Raw genomic sequence first — 16,761 nt, forward strand, 5'->3', positions numbered from 1 at the left:
AGCAAACAATCGACAAGATACCTTAAGGTTATGGAACGTGGAGCCCCTGAAGTCTATAATCTTCACAGAGGAGAGGCAGTTTTCCAGATCTGATATGTGCTTGTGTCTGTCTTTGCCCTGCTTAATTAAAGAAGGTTAGAAGAAACAGGTTCTGCAAACTTGATTTCTTTAATGCACAATTTTGAGAGTTTAAGAATCACTTGTTCATTCATGCATGAGAACAGTGTATGCACCATCATAACGGCTGTCGGAAAAGAAAAAAATTGTTGAAAGCCATTTCTAAGTCCTACTCTGACTCCAGGATCACAGAATGTCAGCCCTGGAGGGCAGAAGCTAGAGAGAGTGTCTAGTCCGAACATCTAATTTTACGAATAAAAAAACCCCAAGGCACCCAGCAGTCATACAGAGAACTGATAGACTTTAAGTCTCTATTACTCTTTGGACAGATAGAGCATCCATTACAGTTCTAAGTTTTCAAACACTGGATTAGAGGAGGTTACTTCAGAAAGCTCCTCAGATGTATTAGTTCAAATCCTTATTTAACAGATGACTGAATAAAACTGAGTGTTAAAGGAAATGCCTAACACAAAAACTCTGCTAAAGAATACCAGAATATGCTAGAGATTCTAGTTTCCTTAGAATGGAGCCACCCATTTAAAATAAGTTATATTTTTTTCTTACAATTTTTACTTTTTAAATACTAGTTAAATTTTTTATTACAAAATAATGGTTATTGCAGAAAATTTGAAAAAATAAAGAGAAACAAAAAAATGTCACCCGTAATTTTTACCCCCCCCAGATAACCACTGAAAACGCCTTTTTGATTGTATTTATAATTAACTTATTGGTGTCATGCTTATGACATTCTTTTGTAACTTGCTTTTCAAACTTGGTATTATTGTGCCCTTTGTGTTTGGATTCATTCAATATTCGATTGCTATATTATGAATTACCACTTGAAGAGCTCATTTTATCAACTAAACCAAGAAGTCAAATAACGATGTCTAAGGCTTTCTGAAGTCAACTTGGCTGTATTCCAAATGAACACTTACCACAAATAATTTTTTAGCTTATTTGTTGCCCCAGGTGTATGATACTATACATGGATTTAGTGTGTTTGGTGGAAGTTATCAATCAACTTTGTGTTAGCGAGAAAGATAAGGCACCGGTTACCCCCTATGGCAGGCAGGTGCTTCTGTGTATCTGAATGGAGACCCTGTAAACAGTTTCAGAATGTGCTGGTGCCTGTGGCTGCGATTATGGTGCTGAAAGAGGAAACCTATCAGGTACTCACTAGCTTCCACAGTAGCTAAGGAATTTTGGAGCCTAGGGGACCTCCTACAGCAATTTGGACATATGTCTTTTGTTGATGTCTGAAACCATAGCAACTGCCTTTTGTGGAAATAAAATATCCTGGCAGCTAGTCAGAAGATAAAGAAGCTGAGACAATAGTTGCAGCATTGAGGCCATGAGGTGGTGGGCATCAGCCCTCTCTCATGAAGAGCACTCGCTGGGGCTCTTCCTGGGTCTGACCAACCTGATCAACATGCTGGTGGACACAGCACTGAGGAGCGAGGAGTCCCTGCAGAGGTTACCGGAATTCTTCTGAGGGACAGACCCCCCTGAACAGCTTGGGCTTTAGCTGTGGTTAGGAGAGATGATGAGAAGCACTTGAGAGGACTTTGGGGATATGGAGGATGAGAAAAGAAGCCAAGGTTAATTCTAGGGTGGGATGGAAGTTTGCAATAGGAAAGGATGACACAGAACTGCAGTGAAGGGAGAAACAAGAATATGACCACGAATCTGAGCATTTGGGAGAGTTGACAAAGAGTGGTTTTGAATCTGTGAGAACAGACGAGAACTCAGAGCTTCGGTGGAAGGAAGGAAGGAGACGTGTCTGGTTCTGATTCTGGCGCCCACGCTGGAAGAGCAGCACACTGAAGCACACCCAGAGTCAGACGGAGGCTGCTGGGGATAAACCCCACTCTGCTGCTTCATGGCGCGGTGACCTCTGGCAAGTTATTGTACCTCAGTTTCCCTGGGTTGTTATGAGAATGAGTTAAGAGACAGGCCCAAGAATGAATTTAAAAAACCCACTAGGATTAATCCAAGCAAGCATCTCAGGAACAGAAGTGTATTTGTGGAGTCTGGTTGTGTGCTTCATTAATTTTTCAGTGTTCCCCATATGCACCGCACTGATTGCAAACCAGGGCATAATGTTTGTGCAAGTTGACTTCATTGAGTGAGCTGTTTTCTAAACTGTATCGACTTATAAATTTGGAGTGGTAAAGCACCACAATATTAGGATTGCTTTGTTTTCTTCGCAGAGCTCATTAGCCTCTGGCAATTAGCACTGTTTTGCTGCACATTTGGCATGTTTTGCGCCCACTACTGTGGAAATGAGGATATTGTTTAAATCCCATGTGCCATCTGCCCTCATAAAGAGAAAAAGTGAAATAAAGACTCTTCTGCCAGTGCTTACGTTCTCAGCTACAGGTGGAAAAAGGAAAACAAAAATGATGACACACGCCACTCACCACTCCTCTCTTGGAGAAAGGCCATCTGGGTTTTTTGGCTTCTGTTGGTGAAAAGAAAATATATTAGTACTTTCAGTAACTATAGAAATCACTGTAGTGCTTTATAAAACCTGCTGTTTCAGATGGATCAACCAGAACCCAGCTTGCTTTAATTCTCCTTCTCTTGAGAATATACAGAATGGAAATCCAAATTTACACATGTGTGTGAGTGAAGCAATGCTGGAAACTAAAGGCTGTTGTTCTTTTTGCTACATTAGAAGATACTGTCCAGGTTTATTACCAAAGTATTATCTTGCATTCTTTTTTTTTTAAAAAGATTTATTTATTTACACACACAGAACTGGGGTACAGGCCAGAGTTGGTGGGGGGTGGTGGTGAGAGGATTCACCAGAGACAGAGAGGGGAGCAGAACAGGAAGATCTACTGAAATACACTGCTGAGGGGAGCAGTGGGTGGGACAGGAGAGATCTGCCACGCCATGTGGGTCACTCCCTAGCTGGGGATTGAACTAATGCTGCAGTGGCTGCGGATAGCTTCATAGTGCTGCGCTTTAACCACTATGGAGGGCCCTTGCCTTCTTTTCTCCATCACTTGTGGAGAAATTTATAAAATGTAAAAACAAAAATTTTGAACATTTCATTAAGCCATAGCACTCTGGAAGTGAAAGGACCTCATTTTAACTCCATTTTAGCAGAAACCATTCCAGCATAGATGACTTCAACAGTCAGATACAATTGGAGACATGGAGATGCAGAGACCCAGTAAGACCCAGGTGAGCGGATCGCAGGCTTCTGCTTGGGGAACATGAACACGAGTCAACAATTGGTCTGTAGGGACTTCCTGTCACTACTGGCCACTGCAGGTGTCCCTAGGACTTGCTCTGAGCCTAGACGGACGTCATATTCACTAATACCTTTAGGTCATCAGCAGTAAAGCTTGGATTGTTCTGATCTCTTGATTTGTATGTCATATTTATCAACTTGTAATGTTACCCAGAAAAAGCTGGGGGCTACTCCTAGGTTATGATCAAGGTATTCTGATGACCCTGCTTAAAGCGTGGATGCCTTATTTACCCCCTTCTGCAAACTACACTAGGAGATGCTGCATATTACTTTAGTGCTCTAGAGGGAATTACCGGTGTGTCATTAACGATGTGGATGGGCTTCAGGTACTATCCCTTGTCGGCGCCCTGGAACGCCCCTGTCTGACTGATTATCTAACTCATTGACTTTTTTTTTTGACCCATTGTGCCACCAGGCAGAGCCCTCACTGACCTTTTGGAAAAGGAGATGAGGTGGAATCTCCCCTTGGGACAATCCAGTTTGACCACTCTTTGTCCTCACACTTGGTGGTACTTGTGTCTACCCAATTAGAACTGCAATAATTGGGATCTCTGGTCTCACCAGATTTCTTCCCTATGCTTTTCTAACTTTGGAGATAATTTTAGGGCCTTGGGAGAGCTTCATAAGTAGTCAAAAGTTTAAACAAGTCTTTCTTGAATCCACAGTATTTTATAATTGATATAAGATACTGAGTTTTGCTGAGCCAGAATCTTTCTCTATGCTGTCCTTACGTGATCCTATGCACACCAAAGCTTAAGGCCAGGAGTTGGGAGCAGTGAACTATTCTAGCTTCTTTAAAAGATGACACAGAGGGACTCTGGGCTTCTGGGGATGACTTGAAGGTGAATCTTAGGGAACCACCCCATTTTTCAAGCATTTCAACTCCATCTGGAGCTATTTTATGTGCTGTCTCTTCAAGGAAGCATTCTTTCATATAAAAGATCTGCTTTTCTAAGATCTGTAAGATCAAAACCTTTAAAAATACTCCAGAGTAGAAAATTCTTCACCTACCCTTGGAATCATGGGGAACAAACCATAATCATTGCTTTTTTTCCAACTTCTCCTCAGCTGGGTTGAAGTCTGTCAGGCTGCCCCTCTTTATAGATATAGACCTGTTGTCATAGGGCTTCTGCTTCCACAAGGTAGCACCACGGCTGGACGACACCAGTTCAGGTATCTTCCAGGACTTGAGTGCACAGAGTTTTATAACAATGATAGAAAAAGCTGCCCACCCACCTAGAGAGAACATTTGGCCCCAAGACTGTGACTATCCCTGGGTCACTGACCCTCCCAGCTCTTGTACATGGGACAGATGATTTGACAAGAGAAACTTTGGAGGGTCAATCCACCCTTCATGCATCTCTGTAAATGGAATGTCAAATCCTGATGTCCAAACCAGTGTGCAGCTCGTTCCATAACTCATGATTGATGCCTGTTCCAGTTGGCAAGACACCTGTTCTAACTGGCCAGAGCACATACCCCTGCTTATTATGGTATTCACCATCGCAGGCCTACAATGAAAGCGTGATAAGGAACGGGACCTGAATTCAGCACCAGAAAGGGGTGGCACAGGTAGTCGGCAGCTCCATCTGACACCAGAAGGTCGCCAGGGAACATCTCGAGTCCAGGTAAGCTGAGCACCACAGAACTTCGCCTGTGCTCGTAGAACCTGCACTTGAGAGATGGAAGGAGAGGCTCAGCGTGGGAGGCGGCAGTCCCCCTTCAGACCTGGCAGTCAGAGGTGAGCAGCCTGGTGCTGGCTTTGGCACACCCATCACACATTTACTTGAGTTGTTCCCAGCCTCATCCACCATTGATAATTTGTAACTAATCCATACTAGAAGATCTCACCTAGAAATGCCAACACACACATCCCGTTTGTTCTGCCTGGGAAGGCTATCAGGAGAAAACCCTTAAACACAAGAACCTGCAAATCACAAGTCCCCTCACAGGTCCCCTCAGAGGTGACCAGAACGCTGGGTATGAACCTCCATGCCTCCTGACCCAGGCTGGCCACTTAAAGTCAGTACTTTGGTTTTTCTCAAAGAAAAACGAGAACCAAGGTTTTGGAAAAACTTAAACAGACCTATCTCCCATTTCAGTTTCTTCGACCCCATTTCTTGAAACTGCCTGTCGGTGGGTCGGTCACAAAATAAATGGCTGGCAAAGCATACACAGCAGGAAGCCACTCCAGAGCCACGGAGCACTTATTTGCTCAGTCCATTCCTGCTAGCGTGGAATAGCAGAGATTTCCATGACTTCCCCTCAGCATTGTTCAGTATGCCTTTGTTCTATTGCGAGGGTCGAGAGATGAATTTCTTGTATTTATTACTGTCAGTGCAAGAAACATGTCCTATCAGCATGGGGGCGGCTGATGCTCTTTGCAGAGACTGTCCCTTGCTACTGATGGACACGAAAGAACGAGGGGAACCCTCCGCTGATGTCACTCTCCCTCGTGGGAAGTGTCTTGCTGATAAAGTAGTTCTGCAGATCCGCGGTCAGCTCCTCTGACCCTGAACTCTTAGCTCTTGGCTTAAATTTAGTAAGGACTCAGTCAGCATTTCTTCAGTAAATGGAACAATGACTAACCACACACAGCCAGGGTCACCTGTCATTTTCTGACACAAACTCCTGCAGAATAGCCGCCAGCGACGGCTCCTGCCCACTCTGGTCTAACTCACCCTAACTTCCTGCCTCCAGGCTTCGCACAGGAGGCTACTGCGTCCTGCCTGGCTCCACTTAGCGTGGCAAAAGTCTGTTCGTCTTCAATTCCAGGTTAACATCTGTTCTTCCTTTCTGACCCACTCAAGGCCGGCTCCTCCCTCCCTTGCTCCTTCGTTCCCGGATGATTTCAGGGAAGGCTGCGGCTGTTTCTTACACATCACAGAATCTAAGCTTCTAGCCTAGAACCTGACACAGCAGGTTCTGTGTCAAATAAGCTCCTGGAATACATAGGAACACTGACTTGCAGAATGGCACATACCCAGCTCATTTCAATGAACTTGCTTCGCCATTCTAGGTCTTAAGTGAATAATTACAAGTGTAGGTAATAGCCAAATGCATGTTGAGTCCCTCTCCCAGCCTCTTACAGATGGTTAAATGGCCCCTCCCTTTCTAGTTGTCCTTGGTGTGGGGTACCTTATGATACAAGACAGGCCTTTGGGAGGGCTTAGCCTGGGTTTAGAGTTCTGTTTGCAGACACAGCGGAGGAGGACAACGGGTTTGCGCAAGCCTAGAGCTGTGGCCTTGGCTTTGTTGCCTCGGTGCTCATTCTGGAAAGGTGGGCATTTTGTGTTTCCGAGGTTAGTAAAAATATCAAGCCATACACTATAACTGTACAGAGACCCAGGAGAACACTTACAAGTACATCTGTCCATGGTGAGACATGGAGACATGGGTGGTGCAGAAGGCCGGTCCTGCAGCCCCTGCTCGGCAGTGGGCAGGCTCGCTGGACCCTGTGCTGGGAACCTGTGCTATGCCCGCAGGGCTGCGCAGAGAGTTGGGTTAATGATCTCAATGCAAATAGTTCAGTGCATTCAGGATGACTCTTAATCTAAGTATTGCTGAGGGGTGTGGGTGGGGGTGGGGCAGGCGGGAATCTTTGATGATTCCAATCCGGTAACTTCTTTTTGCTATCCTAAGTATTAGGAATAAAGAATCTTTTAAGCTTCTATAAAAATTGCATGCATGCAGAATCCTTGTGTCCAAGTATGGCTTGATTATCTCTGGAAACAATCATCATCACAAGTTCAGAATTGTTCTTTTTCTCCTCCAAACAAAGTGTGTGCCTGGGGTAGAGACATCTTGTTGAAGGGGGTGGGAAAGAGAAGTTTTTGATAATTTCATTTCCTCATAGGGAGATGAAGGTTGGAAATAAGCCAACAGCAAATGCTAAATATCTGGGGTGTGGTTGACAGCCATTGTCTCTATGTAAATATGGAATAACTTCACACTGCCTTTTATTTGTTTGGAAAAGTCACAATTAAACAAGCATCATTGAGAAATGCCTTTTGGGGGGGGGTGTTGATGATTGTTAGTCTGGTTCTTTGCTTCATTAGAAAAGTCTGAACCTAGGAGATTGTATAACTGGCCACCTGACCTAGACTTTTAGTCCCTTGGGCTTGCCAGCTGCCTCCCCCCTACCCCACAGAGAAACCCCAACTCAGCCCCACTTTCACTAACCCTGAGTTGCGTTGCCCCAAGCCGGTCAAATCCGAAGGGACTACTCCCATGGCAGCTGGAGTGGCCGCGTCTCCCTTCTGGTACCAGAAAGTCGCTTTATTCTGTTCTCTGCTGAAGACCCAAAGGTCCATGTGTGGGCTGGGGTGGCAACAATCTCAAGAATCCAGGGAATTCTCCCACTGCTGACAGACTGCTCACCCATGAGGCAACACCAACAATGAGCCTTCTCTCAGGGGCACCAGAAGGGTTCTGGCTGAAGAAAATGTGTCCCCCCTGGACCTCAGATGCCCTAGACTTTGCAAGGACTAGATTGATCCTCTCGAGTAGTATTCTAATTTAAAGTCGGCTGGTGTATACTGAGCTCTGAATCTTACTAGACACTATGTGAAAGTCTTTCCTTGCATTATATTGCTTGTCACAAACAGCCTATGAAGTGGAAATTACTGTTCTCATTATAGGGTGGAGGAAGATGAGGCTTAGAGAGGTAAAGAACTCACTTAAGATCTTATTGTTAGTGCCCAGCAGAACCAGAATCCAAAATTCAAATATGCATTCTGTCTCCAAAAACACTTATAAATGGAATAGGATACTAATCCATTTTAAAGCAAGGTATTTTTTTTTTCTTCCTAAGTTGATGTGATAATGACTATCACTTTAGGTAAAAGAAGAATGCAGAAGGTTGAATGAAAGCGCCTCCCCTCTCCCCACCCCAGATCGATGCACAGTCCTAAGAGAATGGAACAGAACAGTTCAAAGAAACTATGGTGGGTGAAAAGAAAGGACTACTGGCTGTCAACTCCTGGGTACAAATTGTAGTGAAAAATAATGAAAAAGGCTAGCGAATATGGCAGGTAGTGATGTCTGCCATTTAGGACAGGAGTCTTGACTGGCCCTGCACGCAGAGCTCTTAATTCTGTCTCAATAACCATTGTTTTGCATTACCTAGATATGGCTTGCCTTTGAGTTCTCTCATAAGTCAGTCAAAGACTCATGAATCCAGGATCCAAAAATCATGAATTTTGGGATCCAGGAATCCAAAACCAGAGGACATGCCCAGTTGAGCTCAACTGAGACAATGGACCACAAGGCACATAAGAAAGAGCAATGAGTTGTTTTAAGTGACTGACTAAGTTGCTAGGTAGCAAAAGCGGATACATGAACCCCATAATCTGCACTTTCTTATGGCTTTGTGATTATCTTCTTTCTTGATTCATACATTTAGGTCAACTGGGATTCAAACAACAAAGACTACTCAGAATGATCTCATCCCACCAATTACAAATAACAAACTATTATTTGAGCACAGACGTCCAAAAAGAAAAATAACTGAGATGCTACTCCTAAGGACACAAAATACTAATTGGAAAGAAAATCTGAACCCCCACAGCCCTATTTACAACGGAAACAAATTAAATGCCCTCACCCCAAACAAATGAATGGATCAAGAAGATATGGTTTACATACACAATAGAACTGTACTCAGTGATCAAACTAGATAACGCCTTCCATAACGCCTTCCATTTACAGCAACATGGATGGAGCTAGGAGGGATCATGCTCAGTGAAAGTCAGAAGGGGAAAAAAAAGAAAACTATCAGGTGGCTTCACTTATAGGTGGCACATGGGAACCATTAGGGTGTTGGTTATGGCAACCGTGGTGGCGGGGGTTAGGAGGGGCAACAGGGCCTCCCCTGACAGGAGAGCAATGATGTAAAAAATAAAGAAAGAAACTATAAAAGAGAAAAGTAACTGATTCCCGTGGGTTCTTTTGTGACTTTCCAAGTGAAATGAGGGTTCGGCCATCATCCATCACACTGAGTGGATGAAACCACACCTGGCTCTTTCCCGGGCTACCACAGAAGCTTTCACCCCTAGGAGGGCTGGCAAATCCCTGCCCCAACCTGGGGGCCACCCTGCAAGTTCAGAACCAGCTTCTGAAGAGACGCTCTACACCTGCATCCAGAGGGGCCCCCTCGCCACCCCCCCTCCCGTCATCACAGGCATTTTAATGGTGTCCTAGGTTGGAACACTATCCTGCTCCTTTTATCCATGCACTCTGAATTTCTCTTTGAAAAGCTGTTGAATATTTCTGGCCTTTCCATTTCTTCCTGCTGACAAAATCTACTACTCAGTCATTGGCAATTCAAAATGAAGACCATGACCCCACGTGGCTGTCCTACCCTCCCCCTCAAGAGTCATAGCAAAATGCTTTGCTCTTTAAGGAGACTCTGGAAACTAGGACTCTTTCATTCATAAATGTGAAGAAAATTTGGGGGCTGTAAAACAAAATACCCTGGTTAACAGGTTTTCTGTAGCAGAGAGGAAATAAAGATACAAAAGTAATGTGTCCACCAGCTTTTGGCATTGGAAAGAATAAAGATATACACACCTGGATGGAGGTGACTCTTCTCCCTGAAATAAATTTAAAATATGTACATTTTAGTTTTAAGTGTACTCCAAATTCTGAAGTAGACACCATGAAATGAGACACAATTCATATTCCCATCTAAAATATTTTGGAATTTTCTCTTTTGGAGGGAGAGAGGGAGAAGAGGATTAGAATTCGGAATAATTTGCTCTTTTCCCCTTTGAAATCAGTCATTCCAGATGCTCTTCAAAAGGTGTGCATTTGCAGAAGGGCCACTTTACTTACTATCTGATGCTTGACAGTGCATCTGTAGCCTGGCCTTGGGGGGCCCTTTCTTAAATGCCTTCAAGGTGAGCTAGACCTAAGACTAATTTTCCAGACAGCTGTACCCTATTTACTTAAATAGTGTGCTTTCCTCAACAGGCACTTCCTGTGCTCCCATCACAAGACCCCTGGCAACCTTGCCGTTTATTCTGTTTAGTTCACAGAATGAGGGGCAAGGGGCTTTGAGTGTTTTACCTGAGGCGTAGAGGGCCGTGGTGTGAGACTGGGTAGTGAGTAGCCTGGAATCCCTGGAACAGAGGCCTGGGGGAGGGACCCCTCACTGATAGGCTGAGGTTCTGGAAGGACATACTCCTTAGCAGACCCTGTTTGGGGCTGGAAAAAGTCAGCAGCATTGACGGCACTTTCAGAGTCCAGAGGCTCTTTTGGAGTCCAGTCCACTTTTGACCTCACGGGTGACAGGAAGTTGGAAGAATCCCTTGGGCTTCCAGGTAGGCTTTGGGAAAAGAAACGTGAGGAGACTGCGGGTGCCTTCCCACTTCCCCGGGTAGACACTTGGAAGGTCTCTTGCTTAGACAGTGACCACGAAGCCCCACAGCCACTGTCCCGCAATCTCCTCAAAGTGGGAGAGATGGAAATCCGGCCTGGAGCTTGCCTGTCAAAGAGGAGCAGATTTCCCTGGTTCTCACATTGTTGCTCAGAGGAGCTACCCAGCAAGGTATCACAGTCTTGAAACTGTTCCTCTGGCTGGGGTGACTCTGTCTTCTCCATGCAGCTACCAGGTTGTGTTTCTGGAAGCTTCCAGGGGACCCTGTCAGAGTTGCTGTTCGCCTGATCAAACTGGGCTGGTTCAGTGTCATCCAATAGCAAGTCTTTCTCTGGTCTGTCCTTGTCCTTTCCCAGAGGATAGTTATTAGCAGGTTGTTGCATCTTTGGTCAGGAAGGGTGTACTGTCGAGTCTGTTAAATGAAACACACTGAGCTGAGAAAACTTCCAATTCAGAAAGATAGAGCCTAGTGAGCATTAGCTCCCCCAAGTTTTGAAGATTAATGTAAGTCTAGACCTTCACTTCAATAATTAAACAATGAAGTTGGTTGAAGGCTTCTTAAATCTCTGGCAACCTATGAACCTTCTCAGAAGTCAAGTAGCCCATCACCTGTTAAATATTCCACTTCAAGCGAAACAAATATACAAAAAAAAAATGTCCTTACATTCTGCCTTATTTAATTAATTTTAGCATTTTTGGTGTATTCCAGGATGTGAAAAGAAAGAAAACAAGGCCTTTTCCTTCCAGGTTTAACTCACAGAATCAGACATGGTTTCAAGAGATGTTGATGCAAAATATTTGGCAAAAAAAAAATGTTTGGGAATTTATAGGTCCCTACGTTTTTGAAAAAACATTGCAAGTTTGAAAAGAAAAAACCAGATGTCGCCCAGATGCCCCCTTCTCAGGAGTGGGGTTCTTTCTAGGATTCACCACAGCAGAACTACCTCCCCGTGAAGCCCTCCTCACACTCAAGCAAAACCCATTTTATCATTTGACAGCTTGATTCACGGTGACGTGGAGATGATTTATTGAAGTTCTGTTGTGTAGTCTCCCATATGTGGAAAGTGCTGGGCCTAACCTGCACCATCAGTTCCTGCCTCGGAGTCAGTTCATGATTGCTAACAGACCTGGTACGGAACAGAGCTCGCCAAGAGCAGAGTGGAAGATGGTTTTAGACTTTGTGTCAATGGTTTGTGGATGGATCTTAAGTAACCTACGCAGAGATTGCCAACACTCATTTGGACAAATTTTAAGTCCAAAGTAAAACTCAGCAGTCCGCTGCCTTTTGCCAAGGGACACATGTAGATGGCCATAATGGCAGGGCAGGCTGTGATTTCCCTTTCTAGTGCTGTATAATTTTAACTGCATTGACAACACCTTTGGCAGAAGTTTTTCTGCAGTGCATTATCAGCTTCCTCCATTTGATCACTGAACGCTAGCCAATAAACCTTTCCCCGTTGACCTGACCTCCTTAGGCTGATTATCACTCATAGTACAAGCTGAAGTACAAGGATTTGTTGATCATACTTAACTGTGATTCTGTAGAGAATATAATAATTGTACTCAATGCCTATGGCATGATTATTTGACCCAAAGCCAATGGCCCCACCCTGATGCACTCCAGAATTTTTACTTGTTTCCCATTCTGTTACAGGGCAGGCAGAAGTCCCAGGGGTCCCCGGGGCCCCCAAACTCGCCTGCTCTAAATAGATTCTGCCATCTGCTACATTAAGACAAAACATACTCTAACTTGTAAACCTTCAATAGAAAATAACTTTAATACAATTAGTGTGTAATAAGAAGAGAAGGGAAATAGCTAAAATAGTTTCCACATGAAACACCCAAACTTACCTGTCCCCTTCTGGGTAAATGCCTATCCAGGGCCCTCCCTGGTGGCGAAATAGGTCAAGCACAGCACTATGAAGCTATCCACAGCCACTGCAGCACAAATTTGATCCCTGGCCAGGGAGGTGACCCCATAGCGCAGCAGGCCACTCCTGACCTGCCCCCTGTACCCCTCAGCAGTGTACTTCAGTAGATCAGCCTATTCTGCTCCCCACTCTGTCTCTGGTGAATCCTCTCACCCCCAACCCCCACACCTCTGGCCTATACCCCAGTTTGTATGCATAAATAAATAAATCTTAAAAAAAAAATTTCCAGCCAAACACAGTTGGCCCAAGGCAGGGCCGCTGAGCTCCAAAAATCTATTGGGTACTCACAAGAAAGAGGCAGAAGGAGCCAGGCAAGTCTGGAAGGAAAGGAACAAAGTCACATTACAAGTCGAAGTAGAGGCTGCCATTGTCAGCCTCCCCACAGGTCTCTCACCCACACCTCTGTCTCTTTTAAGTGTCTCCTTCCATGTCCAAGCAGAGCTTTTTCGCTTATCTTCCTGCTCCATAAGCCTCCTCCAGGTCTTCTTCCTGATCTGTTTCCTTCCTTCTTCCAGTCTTTGCTATCTCCACCTCCCAGTCTAGCTCCTCCTTCCTTAGGGTGGGACAGGGAACCTGGAACCTCCCTAGTCCCTGGGAGGTACATGGTTACGGTTCTAGTGTGTGTACTCGCTTATGGACACCACCAGCCACTCTTTTCCCTTTGTTTCCCCTCATCTGTTTTGCAAGAAGTCCAGCAGGCTCAAGAAGCAGTAGGCTGTGATGTAGTGTAGCCAGTAGAGAGAAGCCCCATGTATGGCATGGTCACTGCTGTGCCTTCATCTTAGGGAACGCTCATCAGGTTTAAGGCCAAATGGAAAGTAATAACAGTTTTTATCTGAATTTTAGCTTCTCAGATAGAAAGTGAAATCAGTTCAACACTAACTGCATAAATAATCTGAAATTCTTAATTTGGGGTGTACTTTAATATTTTGAGCTGAGGACTCAATTATTACAGAACTTTATGTGTAGAACAAATATGCATGGTGTACACTTTCGGAGGAAGTGGGTGGGTGAGGGTGACACCAGGGAAAAGAAATTTACATTTTAATTAAGGAAGGTGGATATGATTTTGCTTTTAGTTTGGTAATTTCTGATTGGTGGCTGTAAGTGTTGATTAAAAAAGGTAAAAAGCAAAAAGTCATGAATTTACAGCTCTAATGGTTTCATTAATGATTCTTGTATTGGGCAGCATTCCATCTAGTTGCTGGGAAGGGTTAGTGATATGGAGGGTATTTATAAACACAAGAGGGTGGGGCAAGGTTATTCACAAAGGAAATATTTCTGGTAAATCCGTCTTCCCTGAGGGGAAGGCAGGGGGTCTTATCATGTAGATTATCCCACTAGTTCTAAGAAACTCCTGATTGATTGGTTCAGGATCACCCTTCTGGAAGAGAGCAAAGCTGCAAAGAAATTAGGTATTAAGTCTGAGTGGGGGCCCGGTGTGAAGGACTCTGTTTTGGGCTTATTCATTCTGTTTTTTTTTTTTTTTTTCTTAACATGCCCATTCTAACTTCTGATGAAAACCGGTACAGTCAGTCTCGTCAGCGTCTCCACTGAAGAGGTCAGCTCCTTATCCTCCCAAAGAACAAATGGCTGAGTGAGGGCTGGAGTTACAGGTACTTTCACACACATACACACCCTGGGAATTTTATTATTTTCTCCTTTATTGTCCAAATGCTGGCAGCAGCGCAGTTAAAGGAATTCAGTATGTTTACATGGGCACTTGCAGAATAGACCCACCTGGGCTCTCAGTTCTTGGGCCTCCCCTGTGTCATTTTGCCTTTTTTCCCCTCCCAAAGATTTATTTATTTATACATACAAAAACTAGGGTACAGGCCAGAGGTGCAGGAGTGAGAGATTCACCAGAGACGGAGACCGGAGTGGTCTGTGGCTCCATGTGGGTCACCTCCCTGGCTGGGGATCGAACCGTGCTGCAGTGGCTGTGGACAACCTCATAGTGTTTTAGCCCCTTGCACCACCAGAGAGGACCCTCTTTGCCTTCTTGCTCCTCCTTTGAGGGGTGAGACACTGCTGTGGATGTCCTTTCTTGATACCACTGTGTGGCTGCTGATAGGAGTTTATTATGGCTGATAGGAAACATAATGGTTGTTAAGCATTATTTATTGGCCAGTGTCATAAAAATTGGAACTGAGGCCGTAATAAATGCGGACATGAGTCACACAGAATTGGAGAAACTGAGGCAGTTTGCGGAGGGAAGAGAAGTGGTCACCTGAGCAAGCAATCTACCTGCTTTCCCTGCCCTCCCCTCTCCTCCAATACCAGCCACTCCCTCCTGTCACCCCCAGGCTGCATTTTTGAAAGTGCCTCTGGAACCTCCCTCACAAGTTCATGGGAGGCCAGATCAAATGAGGTAATAGCTGAGGCTCCTAGGAAATCACCCCCTACTCCCTCAAATGACAACCTCCTGGAGACCTGGCAAAGAGTCAGGACTGAAAAGTGCAGGCTAATTTTCCTCATGTTTCTCAAAGAGACTAAACCAACAAATGCTCATTATAAAAAACATTCAACGGCCTTCCGCCTCCCACGTGTTAAGAACTTGGCAACCACCACCCACACTGTTGGAAAGCGTGTTTGTCCTGGAAATGAAAACCTATAGATTAATGATTCACCCCGTTCTGCTTAGACCCACAGAGACCAGCAAGACATCCAAAGTGAAGCAACAGGATCGAAGGGAACAGAAAGTCCAAGAGGAAAACTTAGCCAGCGGCCAGCGATGCCTCACATACCTGTGGGGTGGTCGGCCTCTGAAGGTGACACTGTCCACGGGTCCCCAGGGAGTGAGCAGAACCACAGAACCAGCTGCAGGTGAAGACTGGAAAGAGCAGGTCCACACCTGTAACCAGGGACCCTTCTTGGCCAAGGGCAGGCAAACTTGATCCAAGGTGAAAAAAGGAACTGGCCTTTCCACTCCTGAGAGAATTTTCTAGTTATTTGTTTATGAAAAAGCTTAAGGGGAAGTGTATTCAGAACATAAGGTCCTTAAGAAAAAGAAAAAGTCAGGTGATTTGTTTCCATTGAACAATGGCTGTTCCAATGCAGAAATGATGCAAAGTTGGCTTTTTACTTCCTCCTCAGCTGTCCAATAGTCTCCTAGATGGTCCAGGGAGGCAGCTCTGCATTTCTATTGCATTTCTTTTCTTAAAAGTTACTGGGATCAAAAAAAAAAAAAAGTTACTGGGATCATTCCTTTGGATTTTCCTTTGTTTGGAGTCTAAAATATTTTATGTGGATCTATCTGATTCATAGGATGATTTGATACATGCCAAATAATAGAGGAAATGACTGTTACCCCGGGGAACAAATTGGTGAACACCAATTTTCAAATTGTTAAAATACAGATGGAGAAGTATTTGCCTACCAGCTTTCTCACTAGAGAAGTGCCTTAAAGAAACTTTATTTGGTGTCTCAGTAGAGATATTGCATGCATTCCAAATAGTGTTGCAGTATAAAAATATCTAGGATGTTGCCCCATTCATAGTTTAATAAAACCAGTTAGATTTTCAGTCTTACTCAGATGAATTTTTATCTTTAACCACTTTGAGCTTTGAAAACCAACTTGACCTCCTCCATCCACCATTGCCATAGTCATCTCCACTAAGGGCATTGTTATATTTTATGTGCATGGAACTGACCAGCGTATATGCTCCTGTCAAGGCTGTCTAGAAATGAATTGATTTAGTTTAGGAAGAAAGGAAAATGAATAACGTATTTCGGTCTTTGTGTTGGGGGGAAGGATGTCCTGAATGAACTCCACAAACAGGTTTTATGGACTCTATCCCACCCCAGACCAAATCGATCCAAGACACCAAGGACTACAACTCCCATGATGCCATCAGCACCAAAGGGAGGATGCTGGGAACTGAGGGTGGAGCTAAGCAGCCAGGCTGGGTCTATAACCCCACATGTGGGTCTTGAGTGTCTTTAGATTTATGCCAGCCGTCAGCATGCTCTTGGGGGTTCTAGCTCAGTGAAACTGGCAGTACACACTCACCAATTTAATCTCTCTCTCTGAGTTATTAGTTTCTTCATTTCCCCTCTTTGTTAAAAAAAAA

General features: G+C 44.5%; 2 protein-coding genes across 3 annotated transcripts in view; both read right to left on the reverse strand.

Moving 5' to 3' along the window:
* Positions 1-10,496, reverse strand: part of PLEKHG7 (pleckstrin homology domain containing, family G (with RhoGef domain) member 7) — a 36,272-nt gene extending 25,776 nt beyond the window's left edge. Inside the window, exons 1-5 of one of the 2 annotated variants that reach the window (XM_012720675.1) lie at positions 10,448-10,496; positions 9,950-9,972; positions 4,921-5,048; positions 2,538-2,578; positions 22-117 (exon numbers count right to left, since the gene is read on the reverse strand). In XM_012720675.1, coding sequence (XP_012576129.1) covers positions 22-117; positions 2,538-2,578; positions 4,921-4,996 — 213 coding nt within the window. In that variant the 5' untranslated portion in view covers positions 4,997-5,048; positions 9,950-9,972; positions 10,448-10,496. Of the gene's footprint in view, positions 1-21; positions 118-2,537; positions 2,579-4,920; positions 5,049-7,561; positions 7,630-9,949; positions 9,973-10,447 lie in introns of those variants that run through there. The other variant, XM_004675817.2, reaches the window with a different exon arrangement.
* LOC101626149 (chromosome unknown open reading frame, human C12orf74) lies at positions 10,406-11,140 on the reverse strand. The gene has a single exon (XM_004676493.1). The coding sequence runs from the start codon at positions 11,138-11,140 to the stop codon at positions 10,406-10,408; it is 735 nt and encodes a 244-aa protein (XP_004676550.1).
* Positions 11,141-16,761: the final 5,621 nt, after the last annotated feature.

The sequence above is a fragment of the Condylura cristata genome, unplaced genomic scaffold (genome assembly GCF_000260355.1).
Source record: "Condylura cristata isolate star-nosed mole 26May11 unplaced genomic scaffold, ConCri1.0 scaffold00004, whole genome shotgun sequence".
NCBI lineage: Eukaryota > Metazoa > Chordata > Mammalia > Eulipotyphla > Talpidae > Condylura > Condylura cristata.